The 21140-nt window shown below is 47.1% G+C and overlaps 1 protein-coding gene and 1 long non-coding RNA gene across 2 annotated transcripts in view; one reads left to right on the top strand and one right to left on the bottom strand.

Annotated features, from left to right (window-relative positions):
- Nucleotides 1-21140, top strand: part of LOC146357977 (uncharacterized) — a 717854-nt gene that overhangs the window by 474970 nt on the left and 221744 nt on the right. The gene's annotated exons all lie outside the window — the stretch shown is intronic.
- The window catches only part of SLC19A1 (solute carrier family 19 member 1), a 27101-nt gene extending 5961 nt beyond the window's left edge, over nucleotides 1-21140 (bottom strand). Inside the window, exons 1-3 of the mRNA XM_084859639.1 lie at nucleotides 20909-21140; nucleotides 10891-11207; nucleotides 1142-1901 (exon numbers count right to left, since the gene is read on the bottom strand). Of these exons, the coding sequence (XP_084715765.1) occupies nucleotides 1142-1901; nucleotides 10891-11067 (937 nt within the window). The 5' untranslated portion in view covers nucleotides 11068-11207; nucleotides 20909-21140. The remainder of the gene's footprint in view (nucleotides 1-1141; nucleotides 1902-10890; nucleotides 11208-20908) is intronic.

The following is a 21140-nucleotide window of genomic DNA, read 5'->3' as shown; positions in this document are numbered from 1 at the left end:
AATTCTAGCTTGGTTTGGGGGATGAGGTAAATTAAACAGCCTTTCCAGGGGCAGGAACAGAGTAACAACTTCAGAGGATGTTACAACTGCAGTAAAATGTACTACCAGTGGGGAAACTGCAGCGCATGACCCAGAGAGTGAAAGAGGCATCCCAGGAAGAGGCCACTACACATCTTCCTCAGAAAGCCAGCTGATAAAGATGGTGCCACATCTGCTCCCAGTGGTGCCTGCCCTGGCTGACTGTGGCCCTTCCCTGCCCTTTTGGCGGTGGATGCCAAGGACTGAGACAGCAATCTTCTGCGTGCAGAGCATGTGCCCTGCCACTGAGCTCTCTCTCTCTCTCTCTCTCTCTCTCTCTCTCACACACACACACACACACACAGTGAGGGCTGTTCAGCAGTGGAACAGACTGCCTCAGGAGGTGGTGGTTCTGCTTTCTAGAGGTATTTAAGCAGAGGCTAGATGGCCATCATCTGTCAGGGATGCTGTAGCTGCAGCTCAGAGCCTGCACTGAGCCGGGGGTTGGACTAGATAATCTCCGAGGCCCCTTCCAACTCGATGAGTCTCTGACTTACAATATGCATCAGGCTTGTGAACTAGCCAGAGGAGTACCCTGGGCTGGGCTGGGCTGGTGGGGCAGGAGCTGGTCTCTCGCATAAATAAGCACCTAAACAAGCTGGAGAAAACAAACCGCAAACATGTGCTCGTTGTGTCTGGACTCGCTACCCCCTAGGCCATGTTTCCATTCAAGTTTCCATGGCAAACACGTGCCTTGGAAAACATCCAATCCCCTCCCAGTGATTTCCATAACCATGGCAGCACACCTTTTTGTGACCGTGATAATGGGAACCACTTCCAAGTGGCTACGGGGGGGGCGGGGGGGGGGGCTGGGTCACGTGTGAGATTCTCCGTGCAAGGGGATTCCCGGGGTGCACTTTCACGTGAAAGCACTTCTGAATAGCCGAACCAGCTGTAAGCCCAAGCGGCTTCAGCAGGACCGAGGTGCTCAGGTCAGTCACCTAGGGCGATCTGCGGGGCTGACAGCAGGGCTTGCTTTCATTTCATGTTTGGGCACAGCAAAGCAGAGAGAGAAAACACAGAGCGACACATCAAGCACAGAGGAGGGGGAGGATCCATATACCGAGGAGCGTGGAGGCAGCTTCCACACCGCCATTGTAGACTTTCCTGTAATCGCTGGTGGGGTCAATCTCTCTCCATAAGATCTGCACATAATACAGCATCAGGTAGTAGCCGGCGGAATTGAAGACCCACCAGAGGGACCACAGCCTCAGCTGGGGCAGCCGCACGATGTGGGCCAGCTCCTTTAGCATCCGGAAAAAAGCCAGATCCTTCCACGCCGGGGCCTGGGGCCATCCTGGCTCCCCGGGGCTCCCGGGGTTCATTTTGTCCAGCTCGGCAGGCGAAGTCCCATTGCGTGCAGGCTTGCTCCGGTTGAAGAAGAGGCTGCGCTTGGGACGCTCCAAGAAGAGAGTCAAGATCAGCCCAAAGCACATGAAGCCCAGCGAGATGTGGTTCAGGGTGGCGAAGGTGGTGCCCCCCACGCTGACGCAGAGCTGCCCCAGCACCGAGCTGGTGAAGACGCCCATCAGCACGGCAGAGCGGGAATAGCTGGCCATGCGCTGGTAGCGCGAAGGGGTGACCAGGGAGAAGATGTAGGAGGAGTAGGCGACCCGGGCGGCCATGGTGATGCCGTAGAAGAACTCCATGAACTGCATGGCCAGGATGCTGGTGCCGAAGATCAGCAGCAGCCAGATGGCGATGTGGCTGAGGCTCTGAAGCAGCAGCACCGGCTTGTACCGCAGGTAGTCCGTCAGCAGGAAGATGGGCACCAGCACCGCCATGTAGGAGTAGGACAGCACTGGGGTGATTTCATTGGTTACCTGCAAGATAAAATCAAGCCCGCTGCAAGGCCTAATAGAACACGGAACCACGTGCATCCCTTTCGGCAAAGACCAAATCCACGCTGGGCAGTATTGCTGGAGAATCCCCAATGCGGCAGATGTTAGCGACGCCTGCGCTCACCTGTATCTGTAGTCTGACCACCTAGGCCCTCCTCCTCCGCCAATACACACCACCACTGATTTTGGAACTCTCTCCCTACATTCCTCCTCTGGAAGGGGGTCAAGCTCAGAGGCCTTTATCATCGTCATATGTACCAGTACCAAATTGAACCTTCCTGTGCTTGTGGAGCTGGAGCCAAAATGGCACCACCTACATGAGAGAGGTATCAGCAGATTCAGGGTAACCCCGCGGTTCACAGGCATGCAAAAAATATTTAGAGAAAAACCCCTAAGGGGCAACACCCCCTCACCAACAACTCAATGGCTTGTTGGGTGAGTGCGGGGGGACAAAACTGGCTACTGGATGGGAGGGGGAACAGAATGGAGTGGCTGGAAAAAGAGGAGGAGACTTATAGCGTACATACACACACAAAAGAATAGAAAGAACTATCTCAGTGTCTGGATAAGTTAGTTCCCAGTTCACACTGAGAAGCTATGTTAAAATGTCCCCAGGGACAAAACAGAAAGCTATCCATAGACATCAATGGAGGAATCAAATTACTAAATATTGCTGGGATTGGACACAAGCACGTCCAAACCCACCACTCAAAACCCAATTGGGGTGGGGTAAGAAACAAAATGGAGAAAAATCCCATACAGATAGGCCAGTGAAAACTGAACGAGCTTAGTGGCACTGAATGCTCACCTGACTGCTGGAGTGGGGGAAAAGGAACACTGGAGTGGGGTGGGGGATGAGGGATGGAATGGTCAGCTGGAACCCTGAACAAAAGCACTCCACACTGCAACAGGTGAGCACTTCCAGGAATTTTAGCTCAAAGCAGAAGTAAGACCCTCTGTAATCAATGACGCTTCAACATGCCACCCCAATGCCCATGCAAGAGGCTTGTAGAGGAGACAACAGGCTGGATTCCATGCATGTTCTGCCATAACGCAAGGAGGCACAAAGGCAGCATGCTGAACCTATAGGGCATGCTGAACCTCCTCAATCCAAACCCCCCAACCCAACCCCTCACAGGTGATCTCACTGATGGGTAGGGGAAAAGGGAGCTCCGCAAGCACACTTCCATTGGAAGTTGCCTTATACCAACTCAGACTCTCAGTCCATCAAACTCACCGCTGTTTACCTATACCAGCCTTCTTGAATCTGGTGCCCACCAGATGTTTCAGACTACAACTCCCATCAGCTCCAGCCAGCATAGCCAATTGTCAGAAATGCTGGGAGATGTAGTTCACAAACATCTGGAGGGCACCAGGTTGCAGAAGGTGGGCTGGCACCGACTGGCAGCAACTCTGCAGAGTTTCAGACCGGGGGTCTTTCCAAGCCCTGCCCAGAGATGCCGGGGAGCAAATCTGGGACTTCCTGCATGCCAAGCAGGAGCTGCTGTACTGCCGAGCCACAGCCCTTTCCAGATCTGCCCACCCGCTCAGGGTTATCCTGCAAATCACCTGTTCCAGCTGGGCCTTCCAAGCCCACTCTTCCTTCAGCACGCCAATGCTCCGAAGCTGCATGTACAGTATTCTGCCAGCAGAGGCACTGTGAATTTTTAGTTCAAGCACTTCAGAGCGTCCTTTGGGAATAGCACACTCCGTAGTTGATTGACTTCCACTGCTAGTCCTCCTCAGCAAACCCACGTTCAATGCTATGGTGCACCGAGACCTGCATCCCTTCTTCCTACATGGGTGACCTTATGTTTCACCACGACACATGCCCGGCTGGCCCAGACTACCGAGCCAAACAGGTCCGTGGCTCCCAGAAAAGTTCATGTCAGGACTAGAGACACCCAGCTCTCCTGCCTCCCCTTTCCATTATTTTCTTGTTGGAGAATGGCACAGGAACAACAGAGAAACACGGGAAGCTGCTTCATACTGAGTCAAACCACTGATCCATTTAGCCCAGTACTGTCAACACTGACCGGCAGCAGCTCTCTGGGGTTTCAGGCAGGAGTTTTACCTGCCGTACCTGGAGATGACAGGAATTGAACCCGTGACCTTGTGCATGCAAAGCGGGTGCTCTGCCACTGAGCCACGGCCCCTCCCCTAACAGTGAATAACTTTATTACCTTGGGAGTGCGGGGAGGCTCAGGCAGTAATGAGACAGGCACTCACTGCAGCAAACTTTGAAAATCATGACCCTACAGAGCTCTGCTCGAGGACAAGGGGACAAGTAACTGTCGGGTGGAGGAAGCTTTCTTTTTATGTTCAAAAGGGCCCACACGCTATTTTGACTATTTGTTTTCCAGGATCCTTTTGCAGAGCGCTGAGAACACTTCCGTAGGGCCTGTAACAGACAGGCATACTAATATGCACACACACACCACTCTGTGCTGGGTGGGGGAGGCGAGACTCTGGTGGCACCTGAATCCGCTGAATTAGCGTCAGATGTACTGGGGCCCCTTGCTTTTCAAAACAGTCACCTGCTGGTCACAGCTACTTAATCACAAAGATCTGGTCTTTTAAAAAGAATAACAACAGCAACAACAACCCTGGCCTCCTTGAGTTGGCGCCCAACAGTTAACCCCCCTCCCCTCCCTCAATCCACATCCCTGGCCAAGGAGGTCAGTTAAGCCTCTTCCAGCCTTTTTCAATTGTAACTTGCTGTGCTTAAGCCACGGAAACAAAACAGGACACTCTGATCCTTGGCCAGACAAAGCTGCCCCAGGACACAGACAAAATCTGAGCCCACAGGTAGCGGGCTGGGGGTGGGGAGGTGCAGGGGGAGAGCCTCACCAACACGCCGGGGTGGGGATTTAAATTCACTTTCACTGACAAGAGATCAAATACTGACTATGGTTGTAAGTAAGGCAGGCAGGGGTGAGCAACTTCAGATGTTCTTGCCTACAAGTCCCATGATCCCTCACCACAGGCTATGCTGGCTGGGCCTGATGGGGGCCGTAGGCCAGAACATCTGGAGGGCCACAAGTTCCCCCACTCCTTGTTGTAATGGATATTCAACCCAACCATCCTGTCAAGGTTCCCCCCAGCCTCAAATTGCCACCCAAATCATAAAAGTGCAGGTTTCTGTGTACATCTACACATAAATCTTAAATATTCACCATCCAAAATTAAAACTGGTCTGAACATTAAATAAAGGGGAAAAAGAAAACCCACAAACTTATTTTAAATTAACCCTTGATCCTCTCAAGACTGTTTTACTGTATTTATAAGACCGATCTGAAAGCTTGACAAGCAGGTCTTTTTATGGCACATGGACAAGCCACAGGAGCAGCTGCCGAGTCCCATAAGGTTGCTAGTTCTAGGTCCTGAGAGGGCTTCTGGACATCAGGGCTACGCAGCAGCTTTGCCCAACCTGGCGCGCCCTGGATGTGTTGGGCTACAACTCCCACCATCCCCAGCCAGCATGGCCATTGGGATTTCCAGATTGTCTCCATCCAGGCACACACCAGGCACTTCAGGGCAGACTGGGGAAAGTATGCCAACTCTGGCACTGGTGCACTTATTTCCTCTCCAGCTATCCTCCCCACAGTGAAGGCTGGTGGCTCTAATGTCAGTGTGTGGGCGGGTTAATCTGCTCCGGGTTTCAGTCAGAGCCGGTTAAAACTCTGAAGGAGCTATCCAAGGTGCGATAGCTCCTTCAAAGTTCTGACTGGTTCTGACTCAAACCCAGAGTGGTTTAAACCCGCCCCCCCACTGATATCGGAGCCACCAGCCTCCACTGCCTCCCCCCACCCCCACCAGCACAAGCCCTGATGGCTCCTCTGCTTCTGTCCCTCCCTCTCCTGCCCCCACAGGATGGCCCTGTAAGTCAATTTACATTATTTGCGTAAGTGATGGCCAGCTCCAGTTTGGTTTTCTGATCAATGAGTTTTGGATATTTTAGCAAGGGCATCTGAACACACAGTGGATAGGTTGAGTCAATGCACAGGGTCATGGTCTCTCTTCTGGGACTCCTCATAATAAAGATGATCCTAGATACCATTAATTTCCCCCGCCCTGGGAGGAGACTGGTGGCCACTGGCATCTGTCCGAAACGAAACTTCAGTTCCTTCCCTTGCAGTATGTCCTAAGTAGGGATGTACGGACTGTGTAAAATCCGTTCCGTCTGTGTTTTGCAGATTGTCAGGTGCCTTTCGTTCCTTCATCCGCCCACAGACGGATGCGAATATTTTTTTTCGTCATGCGGAAAAATACGGAAATAATTACGTAAATATTTACGTAAGTATTTATGTAAGTATGTGCATAATTTACCCCAGTATGTAACATTTAGTGTATTGTCCCCTATTCCATTCTACATTTCCTCAGCAGAAACTTGCATATTTTTCTACAGATTTATATGTGTAAATTTCGGGAAATTAAAAAAATCATCTGAAATTTCACAGATTCCGCAGGGCCCGAGGGGGTCGCTCCGCAGTGGATTCCGCAGGTCGGAGTCTTTGACATCCAAGCTCATTTTAATCCGTCTCAAATTTTTCCAGCATCCCTAGTCCTAAGGTGCCCTCAAGATGTTTTGGACTACAGCTCCCAGGATTCCTGACCACTGACGATGCCGGCTGTTGGCCTATCCCTCGTCTAATAAGGCGCAAGCACTCCCCACAGCCTTCTATCTTTGGACTGGAAACGAAAGAATCCACCAAGGTCTCAATCGGCAGCAGAGAGAGAGACGACACAGCATTTCCTGCTTCATACCATCAGTCCCTCATCGAATGAGAAAAAAACAAGAAAAAAAACCCTCTATTGACTCCAACAGAGACTTTAATCTCTGTGGTTGTGGGGGAATTTCAGGAAGCAAAAGGGGTGGGTGGGGAGACGGTTTAATCTTCCCCTCCTGGTGCATGAGGGTCCCAATCCGAATCAGGGTGACTTAGTTACTCTCAAGTAAAGAAAAATACAAGGCTCAGCTACAAGCTAGGCAATTAACACAATGGCCCAGTTTGCATGACAAGAGGGGGGTTAGTCAGCCATAGTGGCTTGTTAACCTCGCTCGCCCATGCTGGGTGCGTGCCACGTGATTTTCCTAATTACCCTCACCGGGCGAGGGTTGTCATGACATCTGAACTCAGCTGGGGGGTGGCTGGCTGGGGTGGTTTACAAACTACCCAGCAACCCTAGAACAAGCCATGGGTTTCAGGGTGGTTTGTACGCCACTCTAGCCGCTCACCCGCACCACGCCAGGTTCAGATGTCATGACAACCCACGCCTGACGAGGGTAATTAAGCTAATTAGGCGACTTGTGACCTACACCTGCAGGGAGGGAAAATAAGCTGCCGTGGCTTATTTTCCTTTTGTGATCATGTGAACCCGGTCAATGTGTTGTTTGACCTGCAGACTGCTCTCTAACCTGGCTTTACTACTCCACTGGTCATTGAAAAGGTTACATATGACATGGCATGTTTATTTTAAAAAAGCGCTTCTATAATTTGGGAGTAGATCCCCCCCCCCCCCAGCCCATGCTTTCTCTGCACATCAAGGAACTACTGATGCAATAATCAGCACACCAAAGAATCTGAGCTTTGGCCCTTCCAAAGGGCAGAGCTGGAGGGCAGGACTAAGCGATCAGCAGTTGCCTCCCTGCTACTGCAGCCAGGGCCAGGCCTGCATGGTATCATTTTTGTCACAAACAAGAGCTGCCCACATCCGAGAGACCTCTGGGGAGGATCAAGAGGGAAAATATAAATTACTCATTACTAAAGAGAAATATCGAAGGTTTAAACATAAACGACAATGAAAGCAGGACACTAGGGCAGAGTTAGCTCAGCATGGCTGTTGCAAAATCCTGAATTGTTTTCTTCTGGACAGTTCATAGTTCGCTAAAATGAAATAAAATGGAGCGTTTTCTTCTTTAAAGGCAGTAAACAGAGAAATCTATGTAGTGTTTTTTTTAAATCTATATAGCATTTTTCTTAAAGTACAGGTATATTCAGTTGACTAACCACCCAGCTGAGTGGTTAGTCAACTGAAAATGTTTTTAGAACTTCCTAAGAAGGAAGCCTCCGTTAGTTTATTTAGATAAAAACAATGTTTTCTTTATTTCCATTGGATATGTACTAAGTAAATTATTTCAGCATGAGGCCTTTATAATATAGGAAATCATGATCCATCAGCTTACTTTATTTATTTATTTTTTATTCATTAAGTGTATTAATCGCCCATCTGGCTGGTCACCCAGCCACTCTGGGCAATGTACAATAACAGAAACAGTTTAAAACAATAAAATTCTACATTAAAAACACCATATTTCTAAAAATAAACCCTAACCCACCCCAAATGCCTGCCTGAACAACCACATTTTTAATGCTCGGCGGAAGCTCATTAAACAAGGGGTATGGTGGAGTTCCCTAGGGAGAGAGTTCCACAGAGTGGGGGCCAGCACAGAGAAGGCCCTCTCCCTCGTCCTCACCAGTTAACAAACTTAACAAACGCTAACAGATTTTGATCAAGACTACCTACTCAATTTGATTCTTTGTTCTGGACTTGCTACCTCTAATGTTCAGTTCTTTCCCTTGGGAGGCAAATCCCAAATCAATCTCTCTCTCTCTCTCTCTCTCTCTCTCTCACACACACACACACACACACATTTTGTGAATGCACAATTATCCAGTGACTCTTCCTGCCCTCCAAAATGAGCCACTGTAATTGTAACTGAGCAGAATAAAGCCCTCCTTGGTTAGACTCCAGCAGCCGCCATAGCAAGACTGGCAATACCCCATCTCTTGGAGCAGAAATATTTTCTTCCTTGCTGCTGATCCCTCTCCTTGAAATTGTGTCAAAGCCAAAAAAGGTTTGGTTCTACTCATGAATCCTGGACTGAGTCCAAGTGCTTTTTACTGGAAAGTGACACGTAAACAACGCCTTGTTATCTGAAAGAGACGCCTGGGTTAACACAAAGCCACTCCGAACTTATTACTTCCATATAAGAATAAATATTTGCATACCATGAAGTTTTTAGTTTTACTGAGCGATGAAGGTGAATGGGGTAGGATGGCAATCCATGGTTTTGCGTTCTGTGAATGAGCACGTAGAAGCCTTGAATTCACATTCTCTTTCCTCCTTCCCTTGTGCACAGCAATTCCCTGGCTCTTACACTGGTTTGAGACAAACCACAGTTTACCATTTAGTCCAAGAAGTCATGCTATGATTGGAGTTCGCCCTGCAAACCAGGGGTAGAAACCAGTTTGCCAGTTTGGATGGAACTGTTTGACTGAAACCAGGAAAGGGGGCAGGGAATCACCACTCATGAGACAAGGAGAGATGACTGCTCATTCATGTAGCATCAAAACCGTGGCTTGGTGTTGTGGTTGAGGCATCCCAGTGCAAGCTCAATAAACTGGTAAAGGCATTTCACTGGATTTATGAGACTCAAGGCTGCCCTAGACACAATGGGGCTGTTCATACAACACACTAACCCACACTCAGTGATTGACTGTGGGTTGTTTTGAACCATGGGTTGTTTGCTGAACCATGGCTTAGAACATTGTCTGAATGCAGCATGTTTTCCACAGGCTGGATTATCGTGTTGTCTGAACGTAGCTAAGGTGGCTTGTTAACCACCCTGAACAACCCAGTAACAAACCATGGGTTCTCAAGGTGGCTTGCTCGAGAAAATAAGCCACACTGCATGGTTAACAAGCCACGCTGGCTGCGTTCAAACCACACGCTAACCGACGGTTCAACAATCAACCCATGGTTCACTTCAAAGCAGCCCACACTCAACCACTGAGTGTGGGTTAGCGTGTTGTGTGAACAGCCCCCCTGAGTTGGATCCACAGATCTACCCATGGAATGGAACAGGTCAGATCTTTAGAGGCAATGATCTAATTGGATGCCATGAACCAGCAGGAAGAAACTTTGTCCCCATTCCATAGATCCCCCTCCAAAGCACTAATTTCAAAGAAGTCAAAGAACAGTAGAGAATGGACATGGAACTAGGGCTGGGGGTACAACGGTGTGGAGAGGAAACTGTGAAATGATGCTCACTTTGAAGATCTAAAAAACCTGTGGTACAGTGTGCCCAAAGCATTTCGACCCATTGCATTCCTCAGGAGCAAGAAGATCGCACCTTGTTGCGGAAGTTCACTTTGGCACATGGTTCACGGGCTCGCCACACAACTCCCTTCCTCAAAGGTTCCATTTTGAGTCTGCATCTCAAGTTGCCAAGGCAACAGGCAGCCTGCAGGCTCAGGCTGAGATTCTTGTTGGTTTTGCTTTTAGTTTCACTCAACCGCAACATGATTGCCAAATTGCAAAACACATTTCAGTCATTCTCATTACTATTTTAATAATGTGGAGTCCAGTCCATCCCCCCGCCCCCAGCAGGTGCTGTCATACACCCAGGAGCAGGTTGGTATGGGCTCAGTGGGCCCTCTTCCCACGCTGGGACTGGCTTCCCATGCCACTCCTTATGTGCAACAGGACGCCTATGACCACCTGCCTTGTAAACAGCCCAGTCTTCCGCTCTTCCATATGAGCAAGTTACTTGTGCTCCAAGACCAGCCTTGATGGAGGAGGGAAGAGGGATGCATCAAGCCATACACTAGCCTTCTCCAACCTGATGTCCTCTAGATGTGTCTGAATTCAACTCCCATCATCCCCATTCTAGCTGGAGTCGCAGTCCAACACATCTGGAGTTTACCAGGTTGGGAAGGTTGCCATGTACCAATCTCCACCCATGTGCACAGCTGTGGATAGATCCTACTCTTCTCTCCCCACCCTCCATCTTCCCAGTCAAATACCAGGAAGAACATGGGGAAAAGCAGCCATGTGTGGGCCCCCTGTCCAAAACTAGGAGCCGCTCAGAAAAAAACAGTAATCACTGGAACCGCCTGCTGCAGCCCCCTGCAACTTTGGCCCCCTGCAACCTTTCCCTGCATGCTGAACCATCAGATGAGCTCACCTCTTCCTTCGTGAAATTCTTCTCCGGTCCCAATAGGTAAGGCGTGATGAAGCTCTCGCCAGGTCTGATTTGGTTCATGAAGCCATAGAAGCAGAGGTAGAAGACAAGGAGCTTCCAGCGTGGGTCTGGGGGAGGATCAGGGGGCTGTTCTTCAGGGGTCTCGGCCTCAGCAGACATCCCTCACCAGCGTCACCCGGGTCACTTTGCGGAAGAAGCGGTTCTTTCCAGGGGAGCCACGCCGCCAGAGCCGTTCTCGGTTCAGCCCCTTGGCCCTTTTGCTGCATGAGGTCTCCAGTACACAGAGGTACGTCCCGCCACTGCGTCGGTAGAAAAAGAAGGGAGTCTGGCACCACATCAGATTTCCTGGTGGGAATCTTATAAGCTAAATACCTACAGGCATCTCGCCAGGAATTTGTTTACTTCAATTTTGCAGCTACAAACCTAGAACAAAAAACCCGCTTGGCCACTGCAATGTCATTTAAGGCCCCTGTCACTTGTTTGCACGTGGTGCCAGTGACCACTTCAATGGAATGCTTTAGGGCTGCCAGATCAGAACTTCAAACGAGCTAAGGAACACTGCAGAGCAGTAGAGTTTACTCAGCGGGACTGCTGGGTTTGGAAGCAATGCATGAGAAGTATCAGTATCATCCCTTCGCCTACCTTTGCTCCAGGGAGCTTAGGACACAGTTTCCCTTAACTGAACAACAATCCTGTGAGGTAGGTGAAGACGAGAAATACCCAAGATCACACAGGTCACAACACGGCTGAGCAGGGATTTGAGCCAGGCTCACAAACCAAATACTACAGCCACTCTACTACAATGACGCTCAGTAATAGTAATTACTGGTAGTATCAACAGTCATGAACAGTAACTATTGCTTACAGTTATCCATGGTCTAATCCTGTCCAGGTTACTCTTAAGGGCCAAGACAGACATTACTTTCAATGTGTGTCTAGCAGCAATGTCGTTCTAAATTTTTACTCTACAAGGGACCTGATCAGGATCTTAAAAGCCCCCATACAAGGGTCCCAATCCAGACTGGGGGCCTTGCACCAACTCTAGAGCAAAAATGAAAAAAAAAATGACGTAGTTGCTAGACACATATTTAAAGTAATGCCTATTTTGGCCCTTAAGAATTGTACGTGAAGCTGCCTTTCAAGACTACTTGGAAATGCCAGCCATTTCAAATGGAGAAACAGTGTGGTATAGTGGTTAGAGTGCTGGACTGGGACTTGGGAGATCGGGGTTCTATTCCCCCTTCGGCCATGAAGCTCACTGTGTGACTTTGGGCCAGTCACTGACTCTCAGCTTAACCTACCTCACAAGGTTGTTGTGAGGATAAAATGGAGAGGAGGAAGATCATGTAAGCTGTCTTGGGTTCCTTGCAAGAGGAAAAAAAGGGTGGGATATAAAGGTAATAATAAAATCAACAATAATAATAATTATGGCTATGGTGAGGTTCTGAAGAAGGACCCAGAGCTAGAAACATATTATGCCAGTATTGAAAGAATAGCTCGGTGGCAGAGCCCCTGCTTTGCAAATACTAGGTCCTGGGTTCAATTTCTGACATCCCCAGGCAATGCTGGGCTACATGGACCAATGGTATGATTCTGCATAAGGCAGTTCCCTATATTCCTAAGCTCTACAGTGCCTCCCAGTTTGGTTTTTGAGTGGCATTCAAAGTGCTTGTTTTGAGTAACTTACAGGTTTGTGGTTAGACTCAACAACTCGTCTACCAATAAGCAAGGGGGGTGTCTCCACAGGCGATTTGTTGCAAGCTGGCTGTGTTTGGAGGTTGTTCGGGGCACATGTGGGATGCCATCCCGCAGCCACCCCGGAGCTTTTCACGGAAAAAATGGATTTCCTGAGACTACCTAAAGTCCGATTCTTTTCCTTAACTCAGGTTCTCCACGCTATAGCTGTTCTGTGCCCCAACCCCTGCATTTACTTTGGGTATGCTAGCCCTGCCTAGGGTGTGCCTTTCACCGTGACCCCGGTCAAGGTCTTTTCCCCGTCCCTGTGTTTCCCATTGCTGTCTTTCCCAGCACAAACATATGTGTTAGAAGTAACTCCCGAACTTAGTAACTTAGTTGTGGTCAATGGGGCTTGTTCCTGAAATGCGGACTCTCAAAGTTACTGAGATTCCCATGAATCGAAATAATGCATTTAGGAGCCTTAAAGCTATGTGTGTCTTGCTTTTCAGAAGTAATTAATTCACACCTTGGCAGCACTGGGAGCCTCAGGGGAAAGGAGAAAGGGGATTAGAAAGGGGGCTGGTTGGAGCCACATATTCAGAGGCTGTGAAGCTGTCAAGGCTGCCTGTGTTTGATGTCTGCTTCTGGAAGTAATTAATTTGCAGCTTCGCTCCTTCACAGCATCGGGAGCCTCAGGGGAGGGAGCAGGCTGCAGCTGTGTTTCTCTAATGTTTGCTTAGCTGTAAGGAAGGATGGGGGCTTAAAACCTAGTTCTTAGCATAGTTGAGAGATCCCACTCTACTGGCAGAACACAGCATCATAAAGCCATAATATACACAATTGCTCTAATCTGCTATAATGATGTCCAAACAAATACACTTCTCTGCAAATCTGTCAACATAGCAGAAAAACCTGGCTGCCTACTGGGCTGGAGAGAGATTCCAGAACAGTGTATGGTTAGCAGAATGTATACTGTAGCTCTCCATTCTGAGTTTTGGTATGAACTTGTAGGGTAAGCAAATGGGTGGGAACCACTCATTATTTTCTACTTACAAGTTGGGGGTGAAATAAAAATTTCAGGAGCTGGTTGTGATAACACGTTTTCTTATTTTTCATCATCTATTAGACCAGCTGGATTTTCTCACATTGTGGCTGTGTGAAGCCAACTGTATTTCGCCAAAGCACATTTAAAAGAAGAGCTAGGGCACAATCCTACACAGGTGTCGACAGAAAGAAGTCCTACAACTCCCAGCATTCCCCAACCAGGAATGCTGGGAGTTGTCCTTGGGTGAGCCCACGGTCCTTGGGTGAGTGTCCCAGGGACCACAGCACAGCTCGGAAAAATCCTTCAAGGCCGGAGGCAGCACTCTAACCTTAGATGGGGGAAGTCAGAGATCTGACCCAAGACCCTTCCCCCTTGCAGTTGGAGTTGGAGTACTGCGGAAAAGCAACCTCAGTAAGGAGGAAAGGGAGTGTTCCGGTGGGTGGGGAGGGGATCCGAGAGGCCAAGATAGGAGTTATCCTGAGCCTCTTCCAGCCGCTTTCCCTCCTCCACCCTCGCCAGATGGGCTGAGAAGCCCATCTAGAGAAAATCAGGGAATGGAGGACTGGGAGGCAAACATCGCCTCCACTGCTCCTCCCATCCTGCCTGCAGGGCATAGGAAACTCCGAAGTTTCTGGGTTCAGGAACTTCCGAGGGCGAGGCACAATCAATAGGACTGTGCTCTTAGTGCCTTGATTTAGAAACTCAATCGGGCTTTGTCATGCTACTCTAGTACCTACTACACTTGTATCCTATTCTTCTTCCAAGGAACTCAGACACTACACATGAGATTTATAGTTTCCCGTCCCAGATACTCTCAAGATCCAGACCTGCTTAGCTGCAAAAGAGAGAAGTACAGCAAGCCATTCTCGGAGTCAGTAGTCAGTCACCTCCATTTTGGAAAGCACATATTATTCTTTATTACTAGTTAAAATTTTGTTAAGTGTTATTGTCCCGTTTCTGGTTCTTGTTAGGCCTTGGCTACTCAACATTTTCTCTTCATGAAGGTACTCTGCAACTAAGCCAGTTTTTACATCTTCTATTTAATCAGAAAAATAGAAATGCGGGGCCATGCTGCTGCTGACAACAGTATTTCAGGGTAAGAATAAACCTGTTTCTAATCCTAGCTTGTAAATTAAACTTTCCTACCCATCTGTGGCAACCAGCAAGTGCCTCCAGGTGACTACCCAGAATTGCTTTTGAAAAAAATTAATAAAATAGAAAATTGGAAGAGTGTTGATCCTTTTTCTCCTTTCAGCCCTCCCCCCCACACACACACCTGGATTTAGATTGATGTGTTTGGTTAAACAGGCTGGTAAAGATAGTCATGGACTGTGGGCTTTTTTTTGCAAGGATTACTTCTGTAATCCCAACCTTTCCATTCTTGTGGATGTGCCTTAGGCTTACCTTATGATGTCGTTCCCCCTTTTTCCCCTACATATTCAATTGTTATTCCATTTTACCACTCACTCACTCACATAGACTCACCCTTCACCAACATCCTTGACAGGGCAAAGCTATGGGCAACTGCAGGTAACAGCCACGAAAACCCTGCAGCTCCTGATATGGGCCCATGTGATCTAGGGATCTGCAACCTAGTGCCATATAGCTGTATTAAAAAAATTGTTTTAAGGACTACATGTTACATTGTTAACATGTATGATAAAGGTACACAATTACAATGTAGCGTATGACGCAGCACTGTGTGAGGTCGATACGACTACATCTATACTACTGTCGCTCTTATATAAAGGGCCCGTCGGTGCAATCCTACATATATCTGCTCAGAAGGAAGTGCAACGGAGTGAACTGGGGCTTACTCCCAGGTAAATGTGTATAGGATTCCAGCCCTAACCTGCATTTCTATGCATATAATACCTGAGAGGAAGTCCAGTTGAATATAGCGGGACTTACAAATGAGTAAACATGCATACAGTCATGATGCCAATTGGTCAAAACAAGTTTAATTACAGGACACTTTCTGAAACTTCTGCATTTGTCAGTCCAGTGGCTAGTGAAACTGGCATTAAAACTGGTACAGAATAATAATAATACTAGACCAAGGTTTGGATCCAGACTTAGTCATACTTAAGAGTAGATCCACTGAAATCAATTGAGTTTAATGGGACCACTCGAAGTATGACTAAGTCTGGATCCAACCCACTGATATTCTGCTAAGTGGAAGATCAGAGTTAAATGAAAAGTTGTTTGATGCACTGAAACAGAAAATAAATGTTATGTATGTACGTGTTGCATATATAGCAGCCTTCCCCAAACGAGTGTCCTCCAGATGTAGTGGAGTACAACTCCCATCACCCCCAGCCAGCACTGCCAATGGCTGTTATATAGGGCTACTTCCAGTGGCCAAAGTGTAAGCTTGTGAATTTCAGGAAACTCTTCTGGGAAAGGATAGGAAATACTCAGCATTTGAAACATTGGTGGCGACTCAGATGGGCAATGGCATAACTCTTCAAACTTTCCCCTCCACAATTACTTTCAATAAGCCACAGTAAGAAAACCACTCAATGTACATGGAAAGTATACTCCTGAATCCGGGGTGGGGGGATTTTAAAACATTTGCACTGCTATGAAAGGTCGGAACTTCACATACATGGAAGTTCATAAAAGGATCGCTGCATGTGCACTGTTTAGCATTTTATTCTGTTCAGGACATGCGAATCCTCTCTTATATCAGCTGCACAGGCTGCCAATTTGCCAATCTGAGCCTAATTCACAGTGCCTGCCATTACCTTTAAAGCCTTTATATGGCTTGGGACTAAATGCAGGGATGGGAAGAAAGTAGTCTCCAGATGTTTTGAACTTCAGCTCCCAGCATTACTGACCACTGGCCATTCTGGCAGGAGCTTCTAAGTGCTGAAGTCCAAAACCTCTGGAGATTTACCTTCTGCTGACTGCTGGACTAAAAGGACCAGCCACCTTCTCCCGATCAATCCTACCCATCCATTATGGTCAGCAGAAGAAGCTTTTATGTGCATGCCACTACCATCAAAAGCACAATTGTTGGGCATGAGGGAATAGACCTTCTCTTTGGCAGTAGCCAGAATGTGAAACTCCCCACCTTGTCATCCCATCAATAGGGTTTTTAAATTGACTTTGGAAGACATTTGTGACTTTCCTTTAGTTTCTCCAAAAGTTTCTCCTTGGTGTTTGTTTGTTTTTTAATTTGTTTTTTCTCATCCGCCTTCTGTCACAAATGCTCCTTACTTCACAATTGTCTCTATAAATATGCTTCATGAACTCTTTACTGAAGATCAGCCTCTCAACTTATTTTTCAAGATTTAGAGATATGCTGACTGTCCTATATGACTTCTAGTTTAAATTGCTGGAACAACATTCAGCCTCAACCCAAATGTAAGGGTGGGCAGCCAGCTGCATGTACTGGGCAGCTTATTGCTCTGGAATGTCATCAAAATGGACACAATAGTCAGCCGGCCGCACACCAGGTCATAAGAAGTGGTTCTGCTACAATAAAGATCTATAAAGCAAAAGGGAAGAGGACCCGCAACATAAAATCCACATCCCCCTTTACTGTGAGAGCGCATGTGTGTATTATACAAGAGCAAAATTATGCACTCTAAATTGAAAGAATGAACCTTTTACTATAAACGTATATGTGTTGTATGTACACCCCAAAACTCACATATACATGTAAATACACAAAGTCGCTATTTCACAATGTACCAAATGCTTCTCAAGAATATAATAGGGTGTAGTACCAACCATACACAAAAGTGAATTCAAATTAATAAATATTAATAAATGAATAAATATAAATTATTATAGCAATAATAGACAATAGGAGGTTGTCCAAACTACACATGATATGGTGAACATTATAGTATTAAGGACACTAGGTCTCTATTTAACAGTGTACAAATTGCTTCTCAAGAATACAATGGGGTGTAATGCTGACCATAAACCAAGTAAATTCAAGGTGTCTCTATACAACAATAATAAACAACAATATGTTATTTTAAACTAGACAAAAACTCTGGAATGTGCAGTTAGATCTCTGTTTTTCTGTAAATAAATTCTTTACATTCATTCTAGCTATGACATCATTGGGTGTCCCCTATATCAAGTGAACCTTTTCCTCCCTTTTTTTGATCTATATGATTAGTTGAGGTCTTCACTTAAAATAGCCCCTCTGTCTCTCTAATCATTACACAAACGTTACAGCATCATTTTGATTTTATTATATATGTAGTCATCTGGCAGCATTCTTTCTTGAACAAGCCACAGACTACCTCCTACATACTTGTGTGTTTTTCTAATGTTAGGAACAAGGTTCGATCTGGAACATTTGTGGTATGCCATTATGGAAAAAGCTTTAACTGGCGGTAATCAGTCACATGTTCTAACCATTTGCTTCGTTATTTTGCTATTTCAGGATAACAAGATCCCCCCCACCCCGACTTGACATAACTTTTGGCAAATGGTTTCACTGGAGCACTTCACTATTCCTCAAAGTTCTCAGGTAACAGCAAATTATAAAAGTAAATTTTGTAACAGTTGCTTCAGACTTCTGGGGAAAGTTACCATTTTATTGCCCTTCTGTTTTGTTTCTTTAAATAGAGCACGTTAACTGAGAGGCACAATGTTTGGCTGCCAGTTACAACAGATAAAGATAATTAAACAATAGATTTGTCATTCTGACAAAGTACAGAAACAGAAGCACATTCTGGAGTTTTAATCATGTAGTTTAAGATAACCCATTATTGTTTATTATTGTTATAGGGAGAAACTTTGAATTAACTTTGTGTATGGTCGGTATTACACCCCATTGTATTCTTGAGAAGCAATTGTACACTGTTAAATAGAAACCTAATGTCCTTAACACTGTATAATGTTCATCATATTATGTATAGTTTGGACAACCACCTATTGTCTATTATTGCTATACAGAGTTATTATGAATTAACTTTGTGTATGGTTGGTACTACACCCTATTGTGTTCTTGAGAAGCATTTGGTACATTGTGAAATAGAGACCTTGTGTATTTACATGTATATGTGAGTTTTGGGGTGTACATACACCACACATACGTTTATAGTAAAAGGTTCATTCTTTCAATTTAGAGTGCATAAATTTGCTGTTGTAGAATACATTACATTTTGGCCCATTGATTTGTTTGGTTTATGTTCTACTATAATTAAGCCCGGTAATATGTATGTGCAATTGATTTCACACACATACATGCTCATAATAAAGGGGGATGTGAATTTGCCCAGTCACAATTAAAGACTGTTATGTTTAGGCCAAAGAAAAGCTAAGTACATTCAGGACTCAGACTATTCAGCATACATCAATAGTGGTCTCTACGCCTACAAAGAAGAATTACAGATCAAACCTATCCTGGCCTTTACCTGTCAGCCTACAAGAGTTGCACCACAATGGTTGCACTAACATTTCATATAGGGCAGGGCTGTCCAGCCCTACCCCACTGTGACAACCTTCCTAGCTCTCTCTGCTGTAACTTTGTGCAGCACAACCATGTGCCACTGTGGTCTGACAAAAGATAACAGGTTTGCATGACACGACAGCCCACCATGGGTTAAATAACCCACGGTGAGGTTGAGGCACATGCAGCTGCTATTTTGCATATCCAACCAACACTCCGGTAAACCAAAGGGTTATGCGTTTAACCCTCACATAACCCTCGCTCACTGGGTCCGCACAATACGACAACCCCCAAGCGGGGGCTGGATATGCAAAGTCATGTACCCATGGGCACTGCGGCTTGTTGTAAGCTAAATAATCCACGACAAGGTGCACTGTGTTGTGCAAACCAGTTTGCATGACTTTTATAACTAGTTTGCAGCACTTTATAACTAATAATAACTGGTTTGCACCATTTTATAACTAATATTGTCAAAAATCATTTTGTAGACCAGGCCCATTAGTACCTTAGGAAGCAATCCTATGTTAATCAACGGTCGCCTCTGACCCTGGGGGTGACCGCCTGTCCGGTGCAGGCTGGGAGGAGTGGATCTCCACCTTGCTCCCCCCTGCCTGGCTTTTGAGGCTAGACAGCCAATTTCAGCTGTCTAGCTGCGGGACTTCGGAGCAGGGGAAGCAGAGGCCGGACGACACATAGGATGTGTTGTACCGGCATTTCTGACCTCCCTGCTCCGGGAACGCCCTGCTTTTGCTGCTCCTGCTGCTCTTACAGGTGTAGAGTGCAGGGCCAATCCGCGCTGCCTACAAGATGGTGTGAAAGGGGGTGGAGGTCGGTTCCTGGGAACCGGCCTATCGTATGGCCATCTAGCTGCTGACTAGCAGCCATAGGATTGCGCCCTTAAAGACTAACATTTATTATGGCATAAGCTTTCATGGAACAGAGTCCACTTTATCATGCAAGTTTGGTAGGCATTACTATGGATTGCAGATCTTCAACAGTTTACAGCTGCAGTCCTAAACATACTTATTTAGTCTGTCTAGATTTAGTTCTGAGCCAACGTGGTTAGAATTGCACTGCAAATGAGCATGATTCCAGGTTCTCTTTAATGGCTTTCCACCAGATGGTTCAACCCTTCCTATTCAGGAAGGATTTGGGGCCATGAATTGTTTTCAAATTCCTGTATTTGTTTGTTTTTGACCTTGCTGTATGGAATTGTTTTCACTGCTACAACATGCCCAATCGTTTCGACAGCCGCTTTGGAATTCTGTGTGTGCACTCCTGATGTCCTAGTCATTTTAGTAATCTTATTTTACTGTATTTCTTTGTGTTCCTTGCTGTTAGCCGCTTTAACATTCTTTTAGAGGAAAGGAGGGCTAGAGATGTTATTTAAAAAATAGTAATTCTGGGCAGCGCAAACACACACAAGAATAAAAAGCTTTGATCTCTAGAGGCTTCGCTTTCCCATTCGGGATCTTTGGTTTCAGTTTAGGGCTCGAACAGCACAGGCCCGCGTTCCCTTCCTCGCAGAAGCGATGTGAAAGCACAGCGGGCTGCAGAAACGGCAAGCTGGGCAGACGCGCACGCACACGCTGCTCTGGTCTGCCTAGACGCCTGACCTACACTCCGTCTGCGGGTACCAAGCGCACACATGATGGAGACCACAGCGAAGGCACGGGAGCAGGTGGTCACCCCGCCCGGCCTCCCTGCCCTCCCTGAAGAGCACCGGCTCTTGCGGGGCAGAGCACTGCTTGGTCCTGTTGTCTTCCAGGCAACAGCGTGCAAACATTTTCTTCTCGTCGGCGCTGGCCCTGCTCCGCCGCAGGCCCGTGCTGCCGCCGCCGCCGCCTCGTCCACCTTACCTCTTGCACCTCTTCGTGATGGGCAGAATCCAGCCGCGCGCTGCTCCCTGAGCAACGGCGCACGAGCCTCACGGTGCCATGAAGATCAATAGCCTATTGGCACCTTCTGGCGCACAGACCGTAGCAGTGTGGCGCACGTGGGAGAAGGGAGGGTCCCGCCGTCCCTCCCGCGGCTACTGGGAAGTGTAGTTCTTACGGCGCACAGCCCTGGGCGAATGCGCGATTAAACTAC

This window comes from Heloderma suspectum, chromosome 1, assembly GCF_057233095.1.
Source record: "Heloderma suspectum isolate Gila_16-S chromosome 1, 16-S_ref, whole genome shotgun sequence".
NCBI lineage: Eukaryota > Metazoa > Chordata > Lepidosauria > Squamata > Helodermatidae > Heloderma > Heloderma suspectum.
This window is presented reverse-complemented; position numbering and strand designations above follow the sequence as displayed.